We start from the raw sequence: 17,010 nt of genomic DNA on the forward strand, positions 1-17,010 counted from the left end.
AGTCCTGCTGTACTATGGGGCCCAGTAAGGGGTTCTGTCAGAATGCTACTGTGTCATGTTACAGCCTGCACATACTGTATGTTAAAAATGTACAGCACATACAAATCCTAAGAGGTAACTTCTCAAGTTAATTGTCATTGCTTTTTTAACTCCTTGTCTCTCTCTCCAGCAGCAGGTGGATTTTCAGTCTATATTAAAATCTGTTGTTCTCATGGTTTATTGATAGTAGATCAATTTCCCTTGGTACTGCATTACATTCTCGGATATCTGATCAGGATGCTTCGAAGTCTGTGAAAGAATCCTGGGTCCTGAGAGAAACACATAATGGCACAAAGAAATATCCAGCAGGGGTAACACCCTGCCAGCTGGTGTGTGTTGGCAAACATCCCAGGTTAACTGACAAATACCTGGGAACTTTCTGCCAGGAGTAGATCAGGGAGAGTGACCAGACTAGACTAAACGACTTCCTGAATAGATTTCATTTTCTTATCAGTGGGCATGATAAAATAGTCTCTGTTTCCCCATGCACCAATGCACCCAAGTTCAGAGTAATCATGGCCTGCAAGGTAATGTTGGGAGTAATTTAACCAGGAATAGCTTAATCTTTGTTTTGGAAACCTCATGTAGAGATCAGTTAGGGGAATTTCCTTTTGTGGAGCCATCTTTCCTCCCAAGGCACTATTTTGGTTGCTTCGCAGTGACCACATGCCATCTGCTGGATTCTGGATCTATTTACAGTTAGAATTTCCCTCCTAATGGCCATTGGGCGTTTTGAGATTACATTAAAAGTTTTAAACAAGATGATCACAAAATATTAGCCAACAATAAGCTTGTTCACTTGCTCGCAATTATTTCAGGAATATTTATCAAGAGTAAAATTTAGTGTATTAATTAACTGCATATTAGACCTGGTCTCTGGCAATATCAATAACCTTGCCACATGAATGTGTACGCACAGCCGAACATTTCTTCCATCCGAACAACCTGTTTTTCTGTGGAAAATTAGATGGTGGTTCCCTCGAAGGGTGGATTTCATGGAAGCCTTATCACTGCAAGCTCATGTATTCAGCAGGACCTCCAAAAATAACCTCCAAAAATAGATTATGTATTTTCTGTCCAACTGCGGTTTATGAGTACAGTTTATGTTAACTACCACAGCAGTTGGTCTGAGCAATTCAAAATGACATCATTATCTAAAATTGCTTTTATCAGTCGTCCCAAGGGCTGTTAAAACAAGCCTTTCCGGTGAAGCATGACATAATGATCCTACATTAGATAAAACACTGACATCATGTTGACAATCAAGTTTCAAATTAATATTAGTACCCTACTGATATCGCAATCACACGTAATGCCTGCTATACATTACAGTGCGAACTGTTAATATGGGGAAAAAAATAGTTAAATAACATTGAAAAATACATAAAACAGCAAAAGGAGAAGTTTACAAAATTTTGAAATTTATATGTTAGAAGTCAAAAATCAATGCTTCACAATCATGCTTTATTCTGGTTGATATCTAAAAGGTTATCCTGTTTTAAACAGTACTCACACAAGCAGCTCTGTCCTTTACGAGTCTTGATGTTTAGCCATTTTCATCATAGGTAATGAAACTATACTCTTTCTTTACATTTCTTTCTCTTCATCTTAAATAGCATTTATTGGTTTTTAACTTCAAACAAAAACTTCATTGATTGTCAACACAAAATCTATCTTAGCACCAGTACAATAAAACTGTACTTTTGCCTTTTAAAATACTGTCTGCAATGAAAAACAACACACCTCAGGATCAAGAAGTCCTTAATAGTTACATTTCAAAATGAAGCACCAACCATACAAAGCAAATTCCATCAATAGTCTCAGGTACATAAGAGGTCAAATATATTAATGACTATTAAATTAAGCACAAAAAACAAACATCGTAAATAAAAACACGCGCGCGACAAAGCACGGTGGAACTGAGGGACGGCCAAGAGTTGCAGTGAGAGGACATCCGCTCTGTTTGTCCCTCCTCAGACTGTTCTGCAGCATAGTGGAGGTTCGTCTCCCAACATTCTACATCATTTCCATTACAGGGAGTGGGCCGTTGAGGAGCGGAAAAAAACAAAATACAGTGAGATCTTTCCAATCTGCTGCGATCTGTAAACACATTTGTTTTCAATTTCCTCACGATAAATCTGTTCAAAATCTAAATGAAGAGTTTAAGCTAGGTGGGTAAAGGATAGACACACAGCAAAATTAACAGACAAGAAACAGTCAATTACACATCCATCCACTGGTGAATTTGAGAATATTCTGTGACATTCCAGGTGGAATGCTGGAAACAGGGACTTGTAGGTTGTGAGATGGCCAGATGTGTTTGTGTTAGGGAAGAAGGGTATATGTGCCATAGTCTCTCCTCTGTCGGCCTTTGGGTCCCAGGTTTAAGGGAGGAACCATCTGGCCCAGTGGCCTTCCTGCCTGCTTCTGTTAGCTGGCCATAAGCTTCTTAGCTGCACGCAAGAGTTCACCAAGATAAAAGCCTTGGATTATCTCCAACCGAAAATATTCACTTTCCCTCAGGAACAAACAAACGGAACAAAACCAAAAAGGCCTAAATGTAATTCATTCCTTGCCACAAGACTACATCTCAACCAAATGCTTTTACCCTGATGGCAAGATATACATATATAACTACAATGCTATACATCATCATAAAAAATAAAAAAAATGCTTTCAGAACAGTTCTCGGGGACTGAAAAATCCCAACTGATAGGATCCTGAAAGTTTCTTTCCAGGTCTAAGCACTCCCACCTGCTCATGTTGTTGTGGCCTCTATTCTCAAGCAGCAGGGTCCAAGGTCCTTTCTGAGACCTGCTCCTCCTCGTGACGCAGGTGGAGAGCAGTTTTAAGCCACGCCCCTCACTGCAATGGACGGCTCCACATCTGGGGGTGGGTAGGGTGGAGGGAAACAGTAATGTGGTGTTGAAGGTGGGAGTGTGGGGGCTACCGGTGGCATTGCCTGGTTTTGTCCTTCCCTCCCTCCTCCCCTTCATCTTCCTCGTGTAGGACGTGGATGGAGGAGCCCAGAAGACCCTGGAGCTCCAGAACACAGCGCACCAGCTCCACAGAGCCCTCCCTCTCCTCCCCATCCTCTCCCTCCTCCTCCTGCCCCTCTATGGAGTCTCTCGGGGGCTGCGCAGGGGCTGAGGTCACCTGGCTGACTGACACCTGTCTACGCAGCTCCGCTCGGGCCAGGCTCACCACCTCAAAGTGCGGGTACCGTGCCCGGAATATTCTCGGAGACATCTTCAGACGCTTGAGGACGTCCGCCAACAGGAACCAATTGCAAAATCTGTAGTCGCCAAACAACAAACCATGTTAGTTTGTTTTCTGAGCACAGACACTAAAATAGTGTGAATTATTGTGTGTTGCAAACTTACCCCTGGGTTAATGACACCTGGACATGGTAGCAGGGTAACAGGGGCTCTGAGGAGAACTCAAACAGGAGGCAGTCTCTCTCCTTCCTCCCATCTTTCTCCTCCTGCTCCTCCTTTTCCTCCTGTGAGAGCAGGTAGTCCCAGCAGGCTTCCTGATCAGACTCTGCAAAGACGATCCAGAGATGTGAACTGAGCTGAACTTGCTGCACCTTGTTCCAGCCTAATCCCACATGGGATTAGGACTCCACCTAGCGGACTGTCTACTCAAAACAACACTTCTACCTTCTAGGCTGGCTACGGCAGGGCTGCCCCACCCCACACCTGAGAAGCAGCTGCGCTGTAGGTTTTCACACCAACCCTAGTTCTATATCACCGGAGTCTGCATTTTAACAGCTAATTATCAACATGGGGTGGGTTAGTCTAGTGTTGGAGCAGACACCTAGCAGATACTGGCAGGTACTCAATACAAAATGGTAGTTACATTTACATTTAGTCATATAGCACAGTGGTTCCCAACCCTGGTCCTCAGGGCACCCCTGTCATGCATGTTTAACGGTGTGTGTCCACTACAGCGGAGCGGAGCGTCAGCTTCCAATCCATTTTCAATGAAACCGGCCGCTGTAGTGGACACACACCGTAAGATGTTCCCCTGCTCCAACACACCTGATTCAAATGAATGGTCATAAGCAGGCTTCTACAGAGCTGGATAACGAATCAGGTGTGTTGGAGCAGGGAAACATCTTAAACATGCAGGACTGGGGTGCCCTGAGGATCAGGATGGGAACCACTGATTTAGCAGACACTCTTATCCAGAGCGACTTACAGTAAGTACAGGGACATTCCCCCTGAGGCAAGTAGGGTGCCTTGCCTAAGGACACAACTGCATTTTGCGTGGCCGGGAATCGAACCGGCAACTTTCTGATTAATAGCCCGATTCCCTAACCGCTCAGCCACCTGACCCCCCTAGTTAGTCTCTTACCAAACAGGGAGCTGCTGTAGAAATCCCAGGAAAGACTGGGGTCCTGTTCACTGCGCCCCTCCAGATCTGTGAAGTACTCTGAAGCCCAACCAATAAACACAACTAATCACATTAGACTGCTAGAAACAGGAGATTCGAAACAGGAAACACTAATGTCGCTACCAACAACAGAGTTGAGAAGACTGACAACAGGAGCAAAGCGATCAATATGCAAGGTGCATGTGGTGGAAAAGGAGGTAACCTGATAGGTAACCTTTGAGGAAGGTCTTCATGCTGTGGCTCTGGGCCAGTTTGACGGGGGTCTGTCCAGAGTACGTGGCCAGGGTGAGGTCTGCCCCGTGGTTCAGCAGCATCCACACAACCGGCAGGTTGTCGCTAGCCACTGCGTCATGAATGGGCCTGTGGTAATGCAACGTGGAATGTCATATATATCAGCTTCATTCAAACGAGTCATGTCATTCGCGTAATGCTGCAGTTACCAAACACACTGAAATGGACGTCATTGTTTTTGTCAGTTGGAGAATGGCATTGACAGTAGTAGTTTGGTGTGTGGTCAAATATGCTACCTTACTGGCTTCGATGTCTCAACTGAAAACAAAGAATGGCTACTTCAGAGGGATGTTATCTACGCCAGCACTAGAGATAAGTCCCATATTTTTAAGACCTAAAGAACCACCCTACAGAAAAGCCCCTGTCAGGCCTTCATGTGGCACACAGTCTGACATGCACAGGCACTTTGGCAAACGAGAACGGGTATCAAACACATGCAACCACAGCGTGACATCTGGAGTGGCGTTGCTCTGTGAGCGGTGACGCCCGACTACATTGTCTACACATGACTCGCATAAGCTTGTGCGCAGAGATCCGATGTTGTAGTTTCATGCCCAGAGGAAAGACAGGAGCTCTTGGCTGGATGCACCGCACGGTGGAGACACATTTCTCAGACCAACGGTAAGGGTACATTTGGCCCAGCCCTGTCACGAGGCCCACCTCGTTCCGTCCTGAGCACTGCAGTTGACGTCGGCTCCGTGCTCCAGCAGCACCTGGACGATCTGGCTCCACCCTCGGCTGCACGCCTCGTGGAGGGCGGTGTACCCGGCGTTGTCACGGCGATTCACTTCTCGCACGTCCTTCTCGAGGCAATACAGCACTACATCCTGGAGTAGAGAGAAAGTGCACGTAAGCCAAAAAAAAACATCTACAAACCATAACACTTCAGACAAATACCCATACACTTAATACAAAATACAAACAGTTTCAGTATGAAGGGAGGTTGAGCAGGTGTTGCGTGAGGTTGAAAGAGCATGCCGCCTGCCACACGGGGGCATGAGCTGCAGTACCTGGTAACCCAATCGGGCGGCTCGCTGGAGCAGAGTTTCTCCGGCGTTCTTATTGACGATCAGTCGACGGACTTCCGGGGGGACGGGCCGACTGGGCGGAGCCTCCGGGGCTCCTCCCTTCACTGACGAGCCTTTCTTATTGTATAGGGGAGAGGGAGAGCCCTTGGGGGTGGCCGGGGGGCCTGCTGGTTTCTTGGCGTCAGGGCTTTCCTCATCCGTAGTGATGAGGGAGGAACGCTTACCCAAGCTGCCACGCTTGGGTTTCAACTGGAGGTAATGAGGATGTTATGTGAGGTGAAGTGTAACAGCAAGAGGCCCCCCATTATAGCTGCCATGAGTCAATAAAGTAGACTAAATAGACGTTGTTACATATGCCACAAGGGGGCAGTAAGAGCTAAAGTTTTCATGTCAGGTTGCGTTTCAAATAAGGACTCGACATGAATGCAAACTTTCTCTCAGCCTGCGAGGGGGCAGCTGAACCTCCTACCTTCTTCTGCTCTTCAGAATCGCACAGGTGCTTGCTTTTGAACTTCCTCTTTCCCGAGGGCTTCTCTGGGGGCTCCGGGGAGACGTCCTTCTCACGGAGGCGGACGGAGCCTGAGCGGGTGAACGGGGGCCGTCTGGGGGTCAGCTCTGGGCTGGCAGAGTGGCAGGTGAGGGAGGCACTGAGGCGCGGGTACATGCCAGTCCTCAAGTCTAGGGCAACAAGGAGAAGGTTAAGAAGAGAGGGGGAGAGGGACATGGAGACATGCTGTAGTATTGCACCTGTGTGATTTCATTCCTAAACCAGACTAAAAACTGTGCTCTCAGAGCCCTAATAGGGCTATATTTATATGTAGACAACTGCTGGAGAAACAAAGGGACCTGGAGGGACCCATATTCATTATCCGAGTCATAGGAACATACAATCTCTCTCAGCTGAAGTAATGCAGGAAGGATATACACCACAAACAACAAAAGGCACGACAAAACAAAAATAATAAGCAACTGGAATAACAGTGCAAGGCCACTGAATTGTTAATGATTAATGACAGAACTCTCGGCCCAAGTTAGAACCACATCTGTAATTACACAAAGTAAGATTCTGCTGTACCTCCTGCAGCTCTGGTTACGTGTCTGGTGGATTCTGGTATGTCCTCCTCCTCTCCGTCCACAACCTTGTCTCTCTCGGTGATGTACTCCCCATTCTGGTACTTCCTGTTTCGGCAGCGCCTCCGTTTCTTGCGCGTGGGAGTCTCTCCCTCTGCGCTCGCTGCAGACTTGGCCTTGCTCTGCTCCGGCAGGGGGTTGGTGCGCGGCCGCCCTCGGGGGCGTCGGACGGGCGGAGCGGGGAGTGTAGGGGGGGGAGGCGGGGGAGGAGGAGAGGGAGTACAAAAGCCCCAGTGGTCCAGCCGGGCCTCGTCAGCCCTCCGTCTGCCCCTCCTCAGTCGGGGGGTGCAGCTCTCTGAGGTCTCTGGCTCCTTGCAGGGTCTGCCGGAGCCGCCGAGAGACTGACTGACTGGAGCCTCGGGGCTCTGGAGGCTGGGAGCTGAGCTGCTGCCAATACCTGTATCAAGACCAATCAAAGTCACGTTCACTTGGAACGCTCTGAGACAAAAGGCCAACAGAACAATCATCAACTGATGGAATCTAGGATTTTTTTTTAAAGAAAAGAATGGGGGGTGCTCGCCACTATGCTGGAATACAACACCCTTTATAGGGAGGCTGATAACACCATGCTCCTAATTCTATCAGCATATCTGACGTGACCAGATTAGTGTCTCTATCTGCATACAATAAACAACTATTACAACTGACAGCCTACAATCGCAGGCAGAGTATTCCATACTCATTTGATGTCACATGACCTGCCCGCTTCCTGGAGTTACCACGGCTGGTTGCCTCTACGACTCTGTCATTTTCCGCCACTTCAAGACATGAACAGCTGACAGACAAGTGTTGAAGTGTGGGGACATGAGAAGGGATGCCAAACGGGAACCCACCTGGCTGGGTGTGGGCGGCCGGCTCCCCGTTGCAGGGGCTGCTCCTCTCTCCGTCTCCACGCTGGGAAGCTTCTTCCTCCACAGACGGTGTCTGCTCCAGCACAGGACTACATGGTTTCTTCTGATGCAACACACAAGGGGCAGGGTGAGAGGACTTATTGAGTCACCCACACGATTGATTCACAAGTCTTTGATGGTGATAAGGAGCATATAGTGAAACTGTGGTGCTTAGTACAAGACATTTGAGACTTGAAAACTTCAAACAATCAGGCCTCTACGAGGATGAATCAATATATGACACATTGATTAGCCGCTCAATATAAGACATGTGATACCTGATATGAATTCCGATTTCCAATAAATAACAGAATATTTCAACAGGCACTGACGAGTACCGTCTCATAATACCTGTAATTTCTAATGGATCTGTGTATATTGATTTCAAGTACTTTTATCATCAGAACATACTGATTCATGACTTACTTTTTTAGGACGCAGAGTTTTCTTGTTGTTTTCATTAGCCTCCTCCTTCTCCTTCGGAGCTGCCGACGCGGCCTTCTTCAGAGGATCTGACGGCGACCTCTGCTTAGCTGGCTTTCTGGGAGTGGCTTTCTTCTGTTTGGTGAGGGCAACTTTAACGTCAGTGCGGGACCCCTCTTTGGGTCCTTTGGTTTTCTTCTCCACCTCGGCTCCAGTCGTGCACTGGCCTGTGAGGATGGACAGAGCGATCCCCTCCAGTTTGGCATGGGGAGAGATCCTGCCAGATTTCACACTCGCCTCCTTCACCAGAACTCCTTCCAACTCCTGGGCCAGTTTGCTCTCCATCCGGTTTCTATTAGCGCTGCTTCCAAAAGCATGGGTGTGGGCAGGACTCTTCGTAGAGACTTGGCTTTCGTTGCGTCCGTTGTGTTTACCCTCGTGACATTTGTTTTCGCTGCTCTTGTCTCTGGACTCGTGTTTCTCAAGCCTGCTCATAGCTAGCGTGTAATCCCCCTGGGAGGACGGGCTTTCTGGTCCGCCGTCCTTGTTCTCCGCAGGACTTCCTGTAGTAGTGGTCTGTCGGCAGAGAGGGTCTCTGCTCTCAGTGTGTGAGCTCGTGGTTTCAGGCTTCCTGGATGCCACTGGTGCTAAATGACAGTACCCCTCGCCTGTCAGAGCAGTTGTCTCCAGAGCTTTCTGCTTTACTATGGACTCAAGATTGGACAAAGGGGACTTGATCCTATCCCATTTGTCATCCTCCATTCTGGACAGGCTTTGATCAGCACTGTGGAATTTGGGACCCTCAGAACCTGTGGAGGCCTTGATCTTTGGGGTTCCTTGCATGACCTTTCTCTGAACAGAAGCCCCTTGGCGAGGAAGGAGGGCTTGTTGCTGCCACAACGGCTTGATGACAGAGGCAGAATATGACGTCGCTGCTTTGCCAGATCCCGGCTTCTGGTGAGAGAATGCATTGGCAGAGCCAGGGAGGGCTGTGCTCAAAGCCCCTTTGGAGGGGCAGCTCTGGTTTACAGCAGGGCTGGTGCTGTTTGGGTGCTTGACCCCATGAACGTGTTGGTTGCCCTTTGTCATAAACGATGGCTTCTTTCCTCTGGTGGGAAGTTGCTCCCCTTGATCAATGATGGAAATAAATTCTTGTTTGGCGAAGGTTTGAAACTCATCGACAAAAGTACCCTTCCCGTCTTTGCTACGTAGGGTGGAAGCAAGAATGGGGCTTGCCACGCCCACATAGGTTCCTGGGAGGTTACTTATGGAGTCTTGTGAGCATCCTTTTGCCCAGGAGGACTTGGATTCTAGGACCTGGGAGTTTGGTGGCCGATTGGTTGGTTTTTGATGGGCACCATTTCTGTGGGTGTTGGGCAAGATCGGGTATGGTGCAGTAGAAGCATAGGTCGTCAGCCTTTTGGAGTTGACAGCATCTTTCTTATGTGACTCGTGAGCGGCCGCCTGATGCTCTGCTGTGGCCACTGCGTTGGGACGTTCGATGACACTTTTTGGACGTTTCGACTTAGCCGACAAGTCAAGAGGCACGTCTCTTGCCTCGACTGGGCAGGAAGCAGTGTTGTCGTCAGTAGCAGATGGACTCTTCAGTTTCAGAAAGCCTGCGGACGTCTTGTCTACGCCACGGTGTGGCGCGGCTTTCTCCACATGGTTCAGCAACCTGCTTTGAGTGGTGCTGCCGGCCTGCGCGGAGCCACAGCAGATGGTGGCGGTGGGAGACAAGGTGATGCGGCTTGGTGGAGCAGGTCCTAATGCTGGGTGTTGTATAGGGAGAGCCATAGTCGCCGAGGCCACCACGGAGGCAATGGTGGATTTATGCTCCCCTGCGGCTTTGGAGCCCTTGCTGCTGGACGTAGAGCTACACTTCAGTTTGGAGGTTGATGTGGCTGCTTTCTTCTCCGGGGTGGGGCCTCGACCCAGAGAGTAGTGATAAGGGAAGGTCCGCAGCAGTGTGGGTCCTCCAGCCCCTGAGCTCTGTGGCTGGGTCTCTTTTTGAAACTGGCTTGCTGTGGCCTCTCTCAAAGCTGCAATCTGACCCAACGCAGGTGGAAGAGTGATTTTGCAGAGCGAAGAAGAGAAGTTAGTAGAAGGAAGAAATGCAACAGACTGACCTGATTTATATATGGTTGAGCGCTGAAACCCAGTAGGAAGACTAATCACTGACTGGGTTACTGTATATGATTTCTTATTTGATGTCACAATGCTGTGACTTGGATTAACTGGGTTTTCTTGGCTGACTTTAGTGTCAGTAGGCCACTGGTGAGCGGGCAAAACTGAAACATCGTCCGCGATGTGTTTGGGGACTTCTGGCACTTTTTCTGCTCTCTTGTTAGAGCTTACAAGGGCAGGGCCGGGCATTGGGGCATTGTTGCATTGCTGAGGGGGAGGAACCTCTGGACAGCGGTTGAAACTGCCAGGTTCTGAACAGGCGTTTGCCATCTTACAGTCTGGAACTGTGGTGGTTTTGTTTTGCTGACTGAGTGGTACATCTCCTCTGAGCTCAGGGGACAACGTCTGAGGGGGATTACCCACCATGCTAGCAGACACTTTCTTCAGAGCACTGGTCTCTCTGCTCACCCTGCCTCCATCCCCTAAATTCATTGGAGTGGGATCCACCTGCGTGACAGGGACAGTTAGACAAGGTCAATGGCCAAGTCAATTCACCCAGATAACAGCCACATCAACTAGAAAGCTGTCTATATAAAGTTGATGTCCATAAAAACGTATTACCTGCATATGCTTTTTTTTCCTTTTTTTAACACAGCATCCCTCAAGTGGAGTTCACATCTGCCTAGACAGGGTCCACCTCATGTGCATACACTGTTGAATACATAAAGACCACATCATGTGAATTGATTATGATTTCCTAATAGCTTTCCAGGCCTTATTTGCAAGATATAGGGTGTGATTCCAACTATCAATGTTATATATGTATATGAAGCGTTGTGCCACTTCAGTAAAACATGTTTTAGTTTTTATATATCGATATATTGACCATATTAAGCTGCTGATAAAAGATGATTACATTTGTGTGAATAGAAGAAGCTTGAGTAAGAGATGTTACAATTTCCTCAAAAAGGGGCCCTATTCAGGAAGGTATAATGAAATGTGGATAGCTGAGGAACAAATTTGTTTTTCTCTTCCTTGTTATTATATTACAACTAGGGAACTAAGATTCTTTCACTCATTCCATATTGCTTTTTGTTGCAATTTAACGTGTCTTTCTGGCAAAAAATGTATGCACTAAAGCTGATCTTCAGACCTCACAAAGGGGAATAAGCACTTCAGTTATATAGCTTCAGTTTCAATGGGAGCTGTCGTCTGTCATCTCTCTCACCACTGTCTGATAGAAATGGTCAGTGACAATGCCAAGATGTTTCTGAGAGGTGAACGACTCAGACCACAGAGCAATATCTGTAACAGGACAGTAAGAACTTGAGGGAGATTAACTGTTCTGGAGATCTCTCTATCAAACTTAATTCAGCCCTCAAAATGTGGGCGGTGTATAGGGAAATGGGTCGATTGCCGAATCGAGCGAAACGTGGATAACAAGTTCCGTTAGAAATATTTAGATACAACTATTAATTTCTGCTGCATGCGCGTCATTTTCCATTTCCAAGCATTCATCATGAGGCAAGCAACTTCGTTGTTGTCTGAAGAGCACATTCGGAGAACTACAAATCCGACGCATCCCGTACACACGTGAAACACTGTGCGAAGTAGACAACCTCACCCGCTAATTAAGGAAATGAGTACAAATACTCCAACACGGACCACAACAACTATGTCTCCGATCCTTCTATAGATTTTTACTGGGCAACTGAAACCGCTGGAGCAACCGGAATAAATCCCTAACGTTACCGACAAACATGAGTGACATTCAAGGTGCGTCGTCTCTCCGCTGGAATCGGCATTACGGACTATTTAGCCCATAGCAGCTCAATGGATGCGAAGAGCGTCTGCATTAATTATCGTATGAAATCATGTTGCTTACAGCTAGTTTGTCTTTGTGCTGCAGATACGTCGCCTTCTCCGCTGAGTATCCTACATCATCGATTCTTCGTCTACACGGATGTAGGCAAATTGGGGAGGGGGGGGTATAAGTCCATACACACGCTTTAGTCAACACAACGCTTTTAAAACAAAGTCAACCCCGCTCTAGTAATGTGACCTACTAATAAGAATAGGATATAGCTTACATATTTAGCAACATTTCAGAAATACATTTAGTATCATCTCTCCCTCAGACTCCAGACTACCGTTACTTGCTCCCGGTCAATTGAACGTGAAGCCCGGAGCCCACATGCACAAAAGAGACGCATTCGAGTGTCAAATCTGCATTTGATGATACAGACTGTACAGTGGGTCAGAGGCACGTCTCTTTATTTCAACATTAAAGGGAATCGACAATTGAGTTTGAATTTGATATCAATGTCCACAACTCCAGGCGTCCACTCGCTCGCGGGAGCTGTTGAGCAGTCACAATGATAGCCATTGACTCTCAGGTGATCAGTCACAACATGAAATGCCAGGACTGACAGGGAAATACATAATCAAAAATGCCATAAAAATTGCTCTAGGTTTTTGAAACAGCGAAAATGCCAAGCACTTATTGCTCAAATTAATGCATGGTGACACAATGTTTGGAGCCAGACTACAGACAAGGCAAATGCTTACATCCTTCATCCGCACTAACACGGGTACTACCAACGTTCACATATTTGCTAATACATCAATCAACATAAATCCATGGAAAAATAGGCTACCAACAAAAACAATTAAATTAATGACCACAATAGTTCACAATATAGGAGACCACGAGGTGGCTCCAATGTCTGTGACGTGCTTTCCTAATTATTGACCTGGCTTAATAAACGAGTTGATTTAAGATGGTATGCCTAGAATTCAGAGGCTGCTCTTGATTGCAAGGGGATATCGAACTTATACTTCTCGTCCTCACACTATGGTTCTACGCTCACACCAATGGCCCAATAAAAGTGCTGAACAACAAACAGGGGGTTAGGAAACAATGAACACTGAACTTATACTGGAACGAGCGCCACTACACAAGAGACCAAACAATATACAACTCCAATGTTGAAAATACCTCACAAATGTCAGATCCCTGCGCAGCAGTCTCCGCGAAGCAGAATGGTCTGCATTACACAGTACTGAGCATGTTTAGGCAGGCTACAGTATTTATCTCCGGTCGTGCGACATAAAACGTTGGTTTGACTCACTCTTTCATCGGCCTTTATCAGAACCGCGTCAGTGCTGAAAGACATTCACGAGCACGACCCGAACCGATTCTTCTCCACCCCAATACTGAATAATTCGAAAGGTAATTAGCAAGCAAGATAATGATGTCAAATGGCATAAACATTTACGAACCCGTTGGGCAGCGAGTCCGTGACCAATGTGTATCACGAGTCAAGCATGATATTCAAGTATTTGCCTCTTGTCCGTTGCTATTCACTAATCTCGACGGTTTTCGGTTCTGAAAGTCTGGGGGGGTTCGTCAAGACAGTCCGTACCGTATCTACAGTCTCTAGTCTGGTGGGAGAGAGGGGCAGAAGGTGGACAGCTAGTTTGGGACTTGTAGTGTTTGGTTACCCACGCCCAGGATATTAAACTGACGAGATGGGAGGAGTAAGGACTGCAGGTACCAGCATGCAACGCAGGACTCCAGCCGCTCAAGGGGAAAGAGGGATCGCAACGGTGCGCTAAACTGAAAAAGCTTATCGAAGTAGCAAAGTAAAAATTGACCTTACCATAATATGGTCTCATAGTTTAAGTGACTGCATCTCTGAATACCCTTAAACAGTAGCCTAAACACATTAATGAAAATAAAGCAGTGAATGACTGTAATGGCATTAGTTGAAGTGGCCAAGACAGTGGGAGAGAGGCATTGGTTCTATTGCAGCGGAATTAACACGAGGGAGCAAAAGCCTAGCGAGTGTCAGAGGGGGGCACTCTCGACTTTCACGTTGTAGGTGTTACAGAGTTCTAGACACTACAACAACGGAAGCTTTATTGAGGATGTATGAATGGAACGTGTTTGTCGCAAATAACCGTCATTGGTTTTAGCAAACATTTTTTCATTGTCAACATAACGCTAAATTGGTGACAAAACAAGCTTATTATATCCTCAAGGTAATTTCAAGGCTTCCCCACCCCTTTACAATCAACACTTTACATACATTATGTTATCAGTTTGGTATAGGCCAATGTTGCCTATGTGTGGATGGCACATGATCAAGGTATGGTTGTCTTAGTTAACAGCATTTCGCTTAAGCCAGGAAATGATATAGGCTACCTAGGCCTGTCGCTGTGTTTGCAGAAGGTGCTGAGGCCCCATGTCCATCTAAAACTGCCACCATTTTGATAAACAATCCCTTCAATACCTGACAATGGCTTCTCTATGTTGGTACAGTACAAATAAGCACCATTCAGTGGCTCAAGAAGCATGATCAATTATCAGCATCATCAGCCTATTTCCATATATTTTTTAAAATACGTTGCCAGTTCCACTGGCCTATGACACATCATGTGACATAAAACAGGCATTCGTGTCATAAGGCCTCACCCCCTCCTAGTAAAGTGCAGTTGAAATGTTGCTATGAAAAATGTAATGAAAGTCCACCTGCACTGATGCCAAACACATTCTCAAAAATGTGGTTGGCATCACATGCAGGTGGACCCAGTGACAGTTGAAACGCACAAGTGTTAAAGGGACTAGCCTACACACTGTTACTGCTACATGGGACCAAATATGATTTGGTTCTATGACCAGCCAAAATAGTCAGAATAAAAACACATTTGGGGGACATTTATAAGAGAAGAAAAAACGTGTTAGTTGTGCATCTCTGTGTTGTTAACTTTCATCTAGCCTATTGCCTTGGAAGGTCAAATGAGATTGTGACTGTGTTTCATTAAAGAATAAGGCAATTGTATACCTAAACATATTGTTATGTAGCAATCATAATAGTCGCATTGGGCGCATCAATCTCATGCAGGCTATATCTAATCAGGCCTGCAAAGGTATAAAATAGCCTACTTAGAATTGTCTAAAACACTGATAGGCTACAAAAAAAAAGGTAATTAATTTATTTCCGTCAAATTGTTTTGTTTGTTGCTCAACGATGACCTATTTCTCTCCAGACTCTCGGACGGTTGCAAGCGCAATGACCGATTGCATCGAACGAGCGTTCGTGTAAACTGTAAACTATTTCGCAGCCGTGATATCGGTGAGTGTGTCGGCGTGGTCAAATTCGCCCTTCGATTGTTGATGACAGTACAAGGATGACGACGAATAATCAAGTCGTTGATAACATCAACATACGGACCCAAACCTTCAAAAAAGATTACAGAACGGTAATCGGCAGCCTACATTGTGCATTGTTTCTGAGCTGGGGTTACCCGGAGACCTCAACGACAGCGCAAGAGCTATCCCGGTAGTGACCGGCTGCTCGGGGCTTCTCTAGCCTACTTATCGACGACTCTCGGTCACTGCCATTGCCAGTCTGTCACACGATTTCAAAAAGTTGCTCAAAATACGTAACACAGTCTAACCTACACTAGCCTATGGCCTCTAATGCGCAGACGTGTACGAATATTATAACGTTCATAACAAACGGAGGCATGTTTATCGGAGGCCCGTTGAGAGACCGAATTCCCCTTTGAACTGAGCTCACAGTCATCTGTAAGTGAAATGGCCATTCTGGTAATCGCAGCGTTACCTAGGCCGCCAGAGATGCCGCTCGTACAGACATGTCCCGTTTGAGTTCGTGGTTTACCTGTCAAATTGTTACACGCTAGGAAATGCTAGGTATGAATCCCATTCAGCCCTGACCAAACAGTGTATAGCCTAATATAGGCCTGCCATTTATGAATATCAGGAACTGGGCATAAAGTGGGGTAAGCTAGATATGGGAGCAGACAACAAGTTAAGGGGATATGTTCTGACTTGGCAGGTTGAGGATGCAATATACCTACAGCCTTACACTGACAAGATGTCCCATGTAAAACTGCTTTTGAGGTAGTTGCTATTCATGAGAATTACATTTGTATGTATCCATTCAGTCACCGCAAAATTATCCAAGTGAGTCAGGGCGTATTGAGAAAGGATTTTGTCTCAAGAAACATGTGACACGTTTTTGTGGCACTGGATATATCTGAATTGCCATATACCCTACGATGAATAACACAAGACACATTTGAAGTCGTACATGTATGGTTTGATACACGAACATTTGTACAATTACCAATAACAAAGTTTGGAAGTTGACTTGCCCTCCATTGCGTTGTGCAATGCCCCCTTTAATGCCCCCTGTTCGCCAGTAACGCCTTTGTTATTAGTAATCGCATGGTATTGCACCGCCTTACCTTGCGCTTCAATCTGCTAGCGGGACTTGTAAATGAGTGATTTTCAGAGAATGACAAACTATAGTTTGTCAGTTGTGTACTTCCGTTGGGTGTTATGGATATAATTCTAAAGCAAAACGTATACAGTATCACATTTTGGCTTGTCCTCGCGATCTTCCCTCATCGCCAGTTTTCAGACCGCAGCAGCTGGAGATGAAAAATCGCGCACCCTGGGTCCTAGCGCCGGAGCAGTCCACAGGTGAATAACAGGTTGTGAATAAACGCCCTCGATAATTGCATGTGGTTTATCCAGAGTAGGGTTAACAGTCTATCCTACAATCTTGCGCATACATACATACAATACCGTGTTTTTCTACAGCTGACCCTCAACGCCCTGCGCCACAGTATTCTATTACAGCCATCAAATT

General features: G+C 46.5%; 1 protein-coding gene across 4 annotated transcripts; it reads right to left on the minus strand.

Annotated features, from left to right (window-relative positions):
* Positions 1-1,195: 1,195 nt before the first annotated feature.
* bcorl1 (BCL6 corepressor-like 1) lies at positions 1,196-16,826 on the minus strand. 4 transcript variants are annotated; one of them, XM_047022401.1, is made up of 13 exons: positions 16,604-16,787; positions 10,949-11,038; positions 10,751-10,834; positions 8,204-10,249; positions 7,721-7,841; positions 6,832-7,284; positions 6,226-6,434; positions 5,739-6,005; positions 5,389-5,555; positions 4,652-4,797; positions 4,399-4,476; positions 3,423-3,582; positions 1,197-3,334 (listed from the first exon to the last, which is right to left on the minus strand). In XM_047022401.1, exons 2-13 carry the CDS (start codon positions 10,952-10,954, stop codon positions 2,986-2,988), a joined length of 4,086 nt encoding a protein of 1,361 aa, XP_046878357.1. In that variant the 5' UTR covers positions 10,955-11,038; positions 16,604-16,787; the 3' UTR covers positions 1,197-2,985. The 4 variants fall into 4 exon arrangements, with proteins under 4 accessions (XP_046878350.1, XP_046878330.1, XP_046878340.1 ...); XM_047022394.1 differs by having other exon boundaries at positions 1,196-3,334; positions 8,204-10,834; positions 16,604-16,826; XM_047022374.1 differs by lacking the exon at positions 16,604-16,787 and adding an exon at positions 13,610-13,769 and having other exon boundaries at positions 1,196-3,334; positions 8,204-10,834.
* Between the last annotated feature and the right edge of the window lie 184 nt (positions 16,827-17,010).

The sequence above is a fragment of the Hypomesus transpacificus genome, chromosome 1, assembly GCF_021917145.1.
Source record: "Hypomesus transpacificus isolate Combined female chromosome 1, fHypTra1, whole genome shotgun sequence".
NCBI lineage: Eukaryota > Metazoa > Chordata > Actinopteri > Osmeriformes > Osmeridae > Hypomesus > Hypomesus transpacificus.

Bases quoted from the DNA above. Each gene is read 5' to 3' on its own strand.
- bcorl1 (XM_047022394.1), bottom strand. The intron at 6,006-6,225 runs GTAGGAGGTTCA...CATTACCTCCAG, and splicing joins ATTCTGAAGAGCAGAAGAAG to TTGAAACCCAAGCGTGGCAG. The intron at 5,556-5,738 runs GTACTGCAGCTC...TCTCTACTCCAG, and splicing joins CCGCCCGATTGGGTTACCAG to GATGTAGTGCTGTATTGCCT.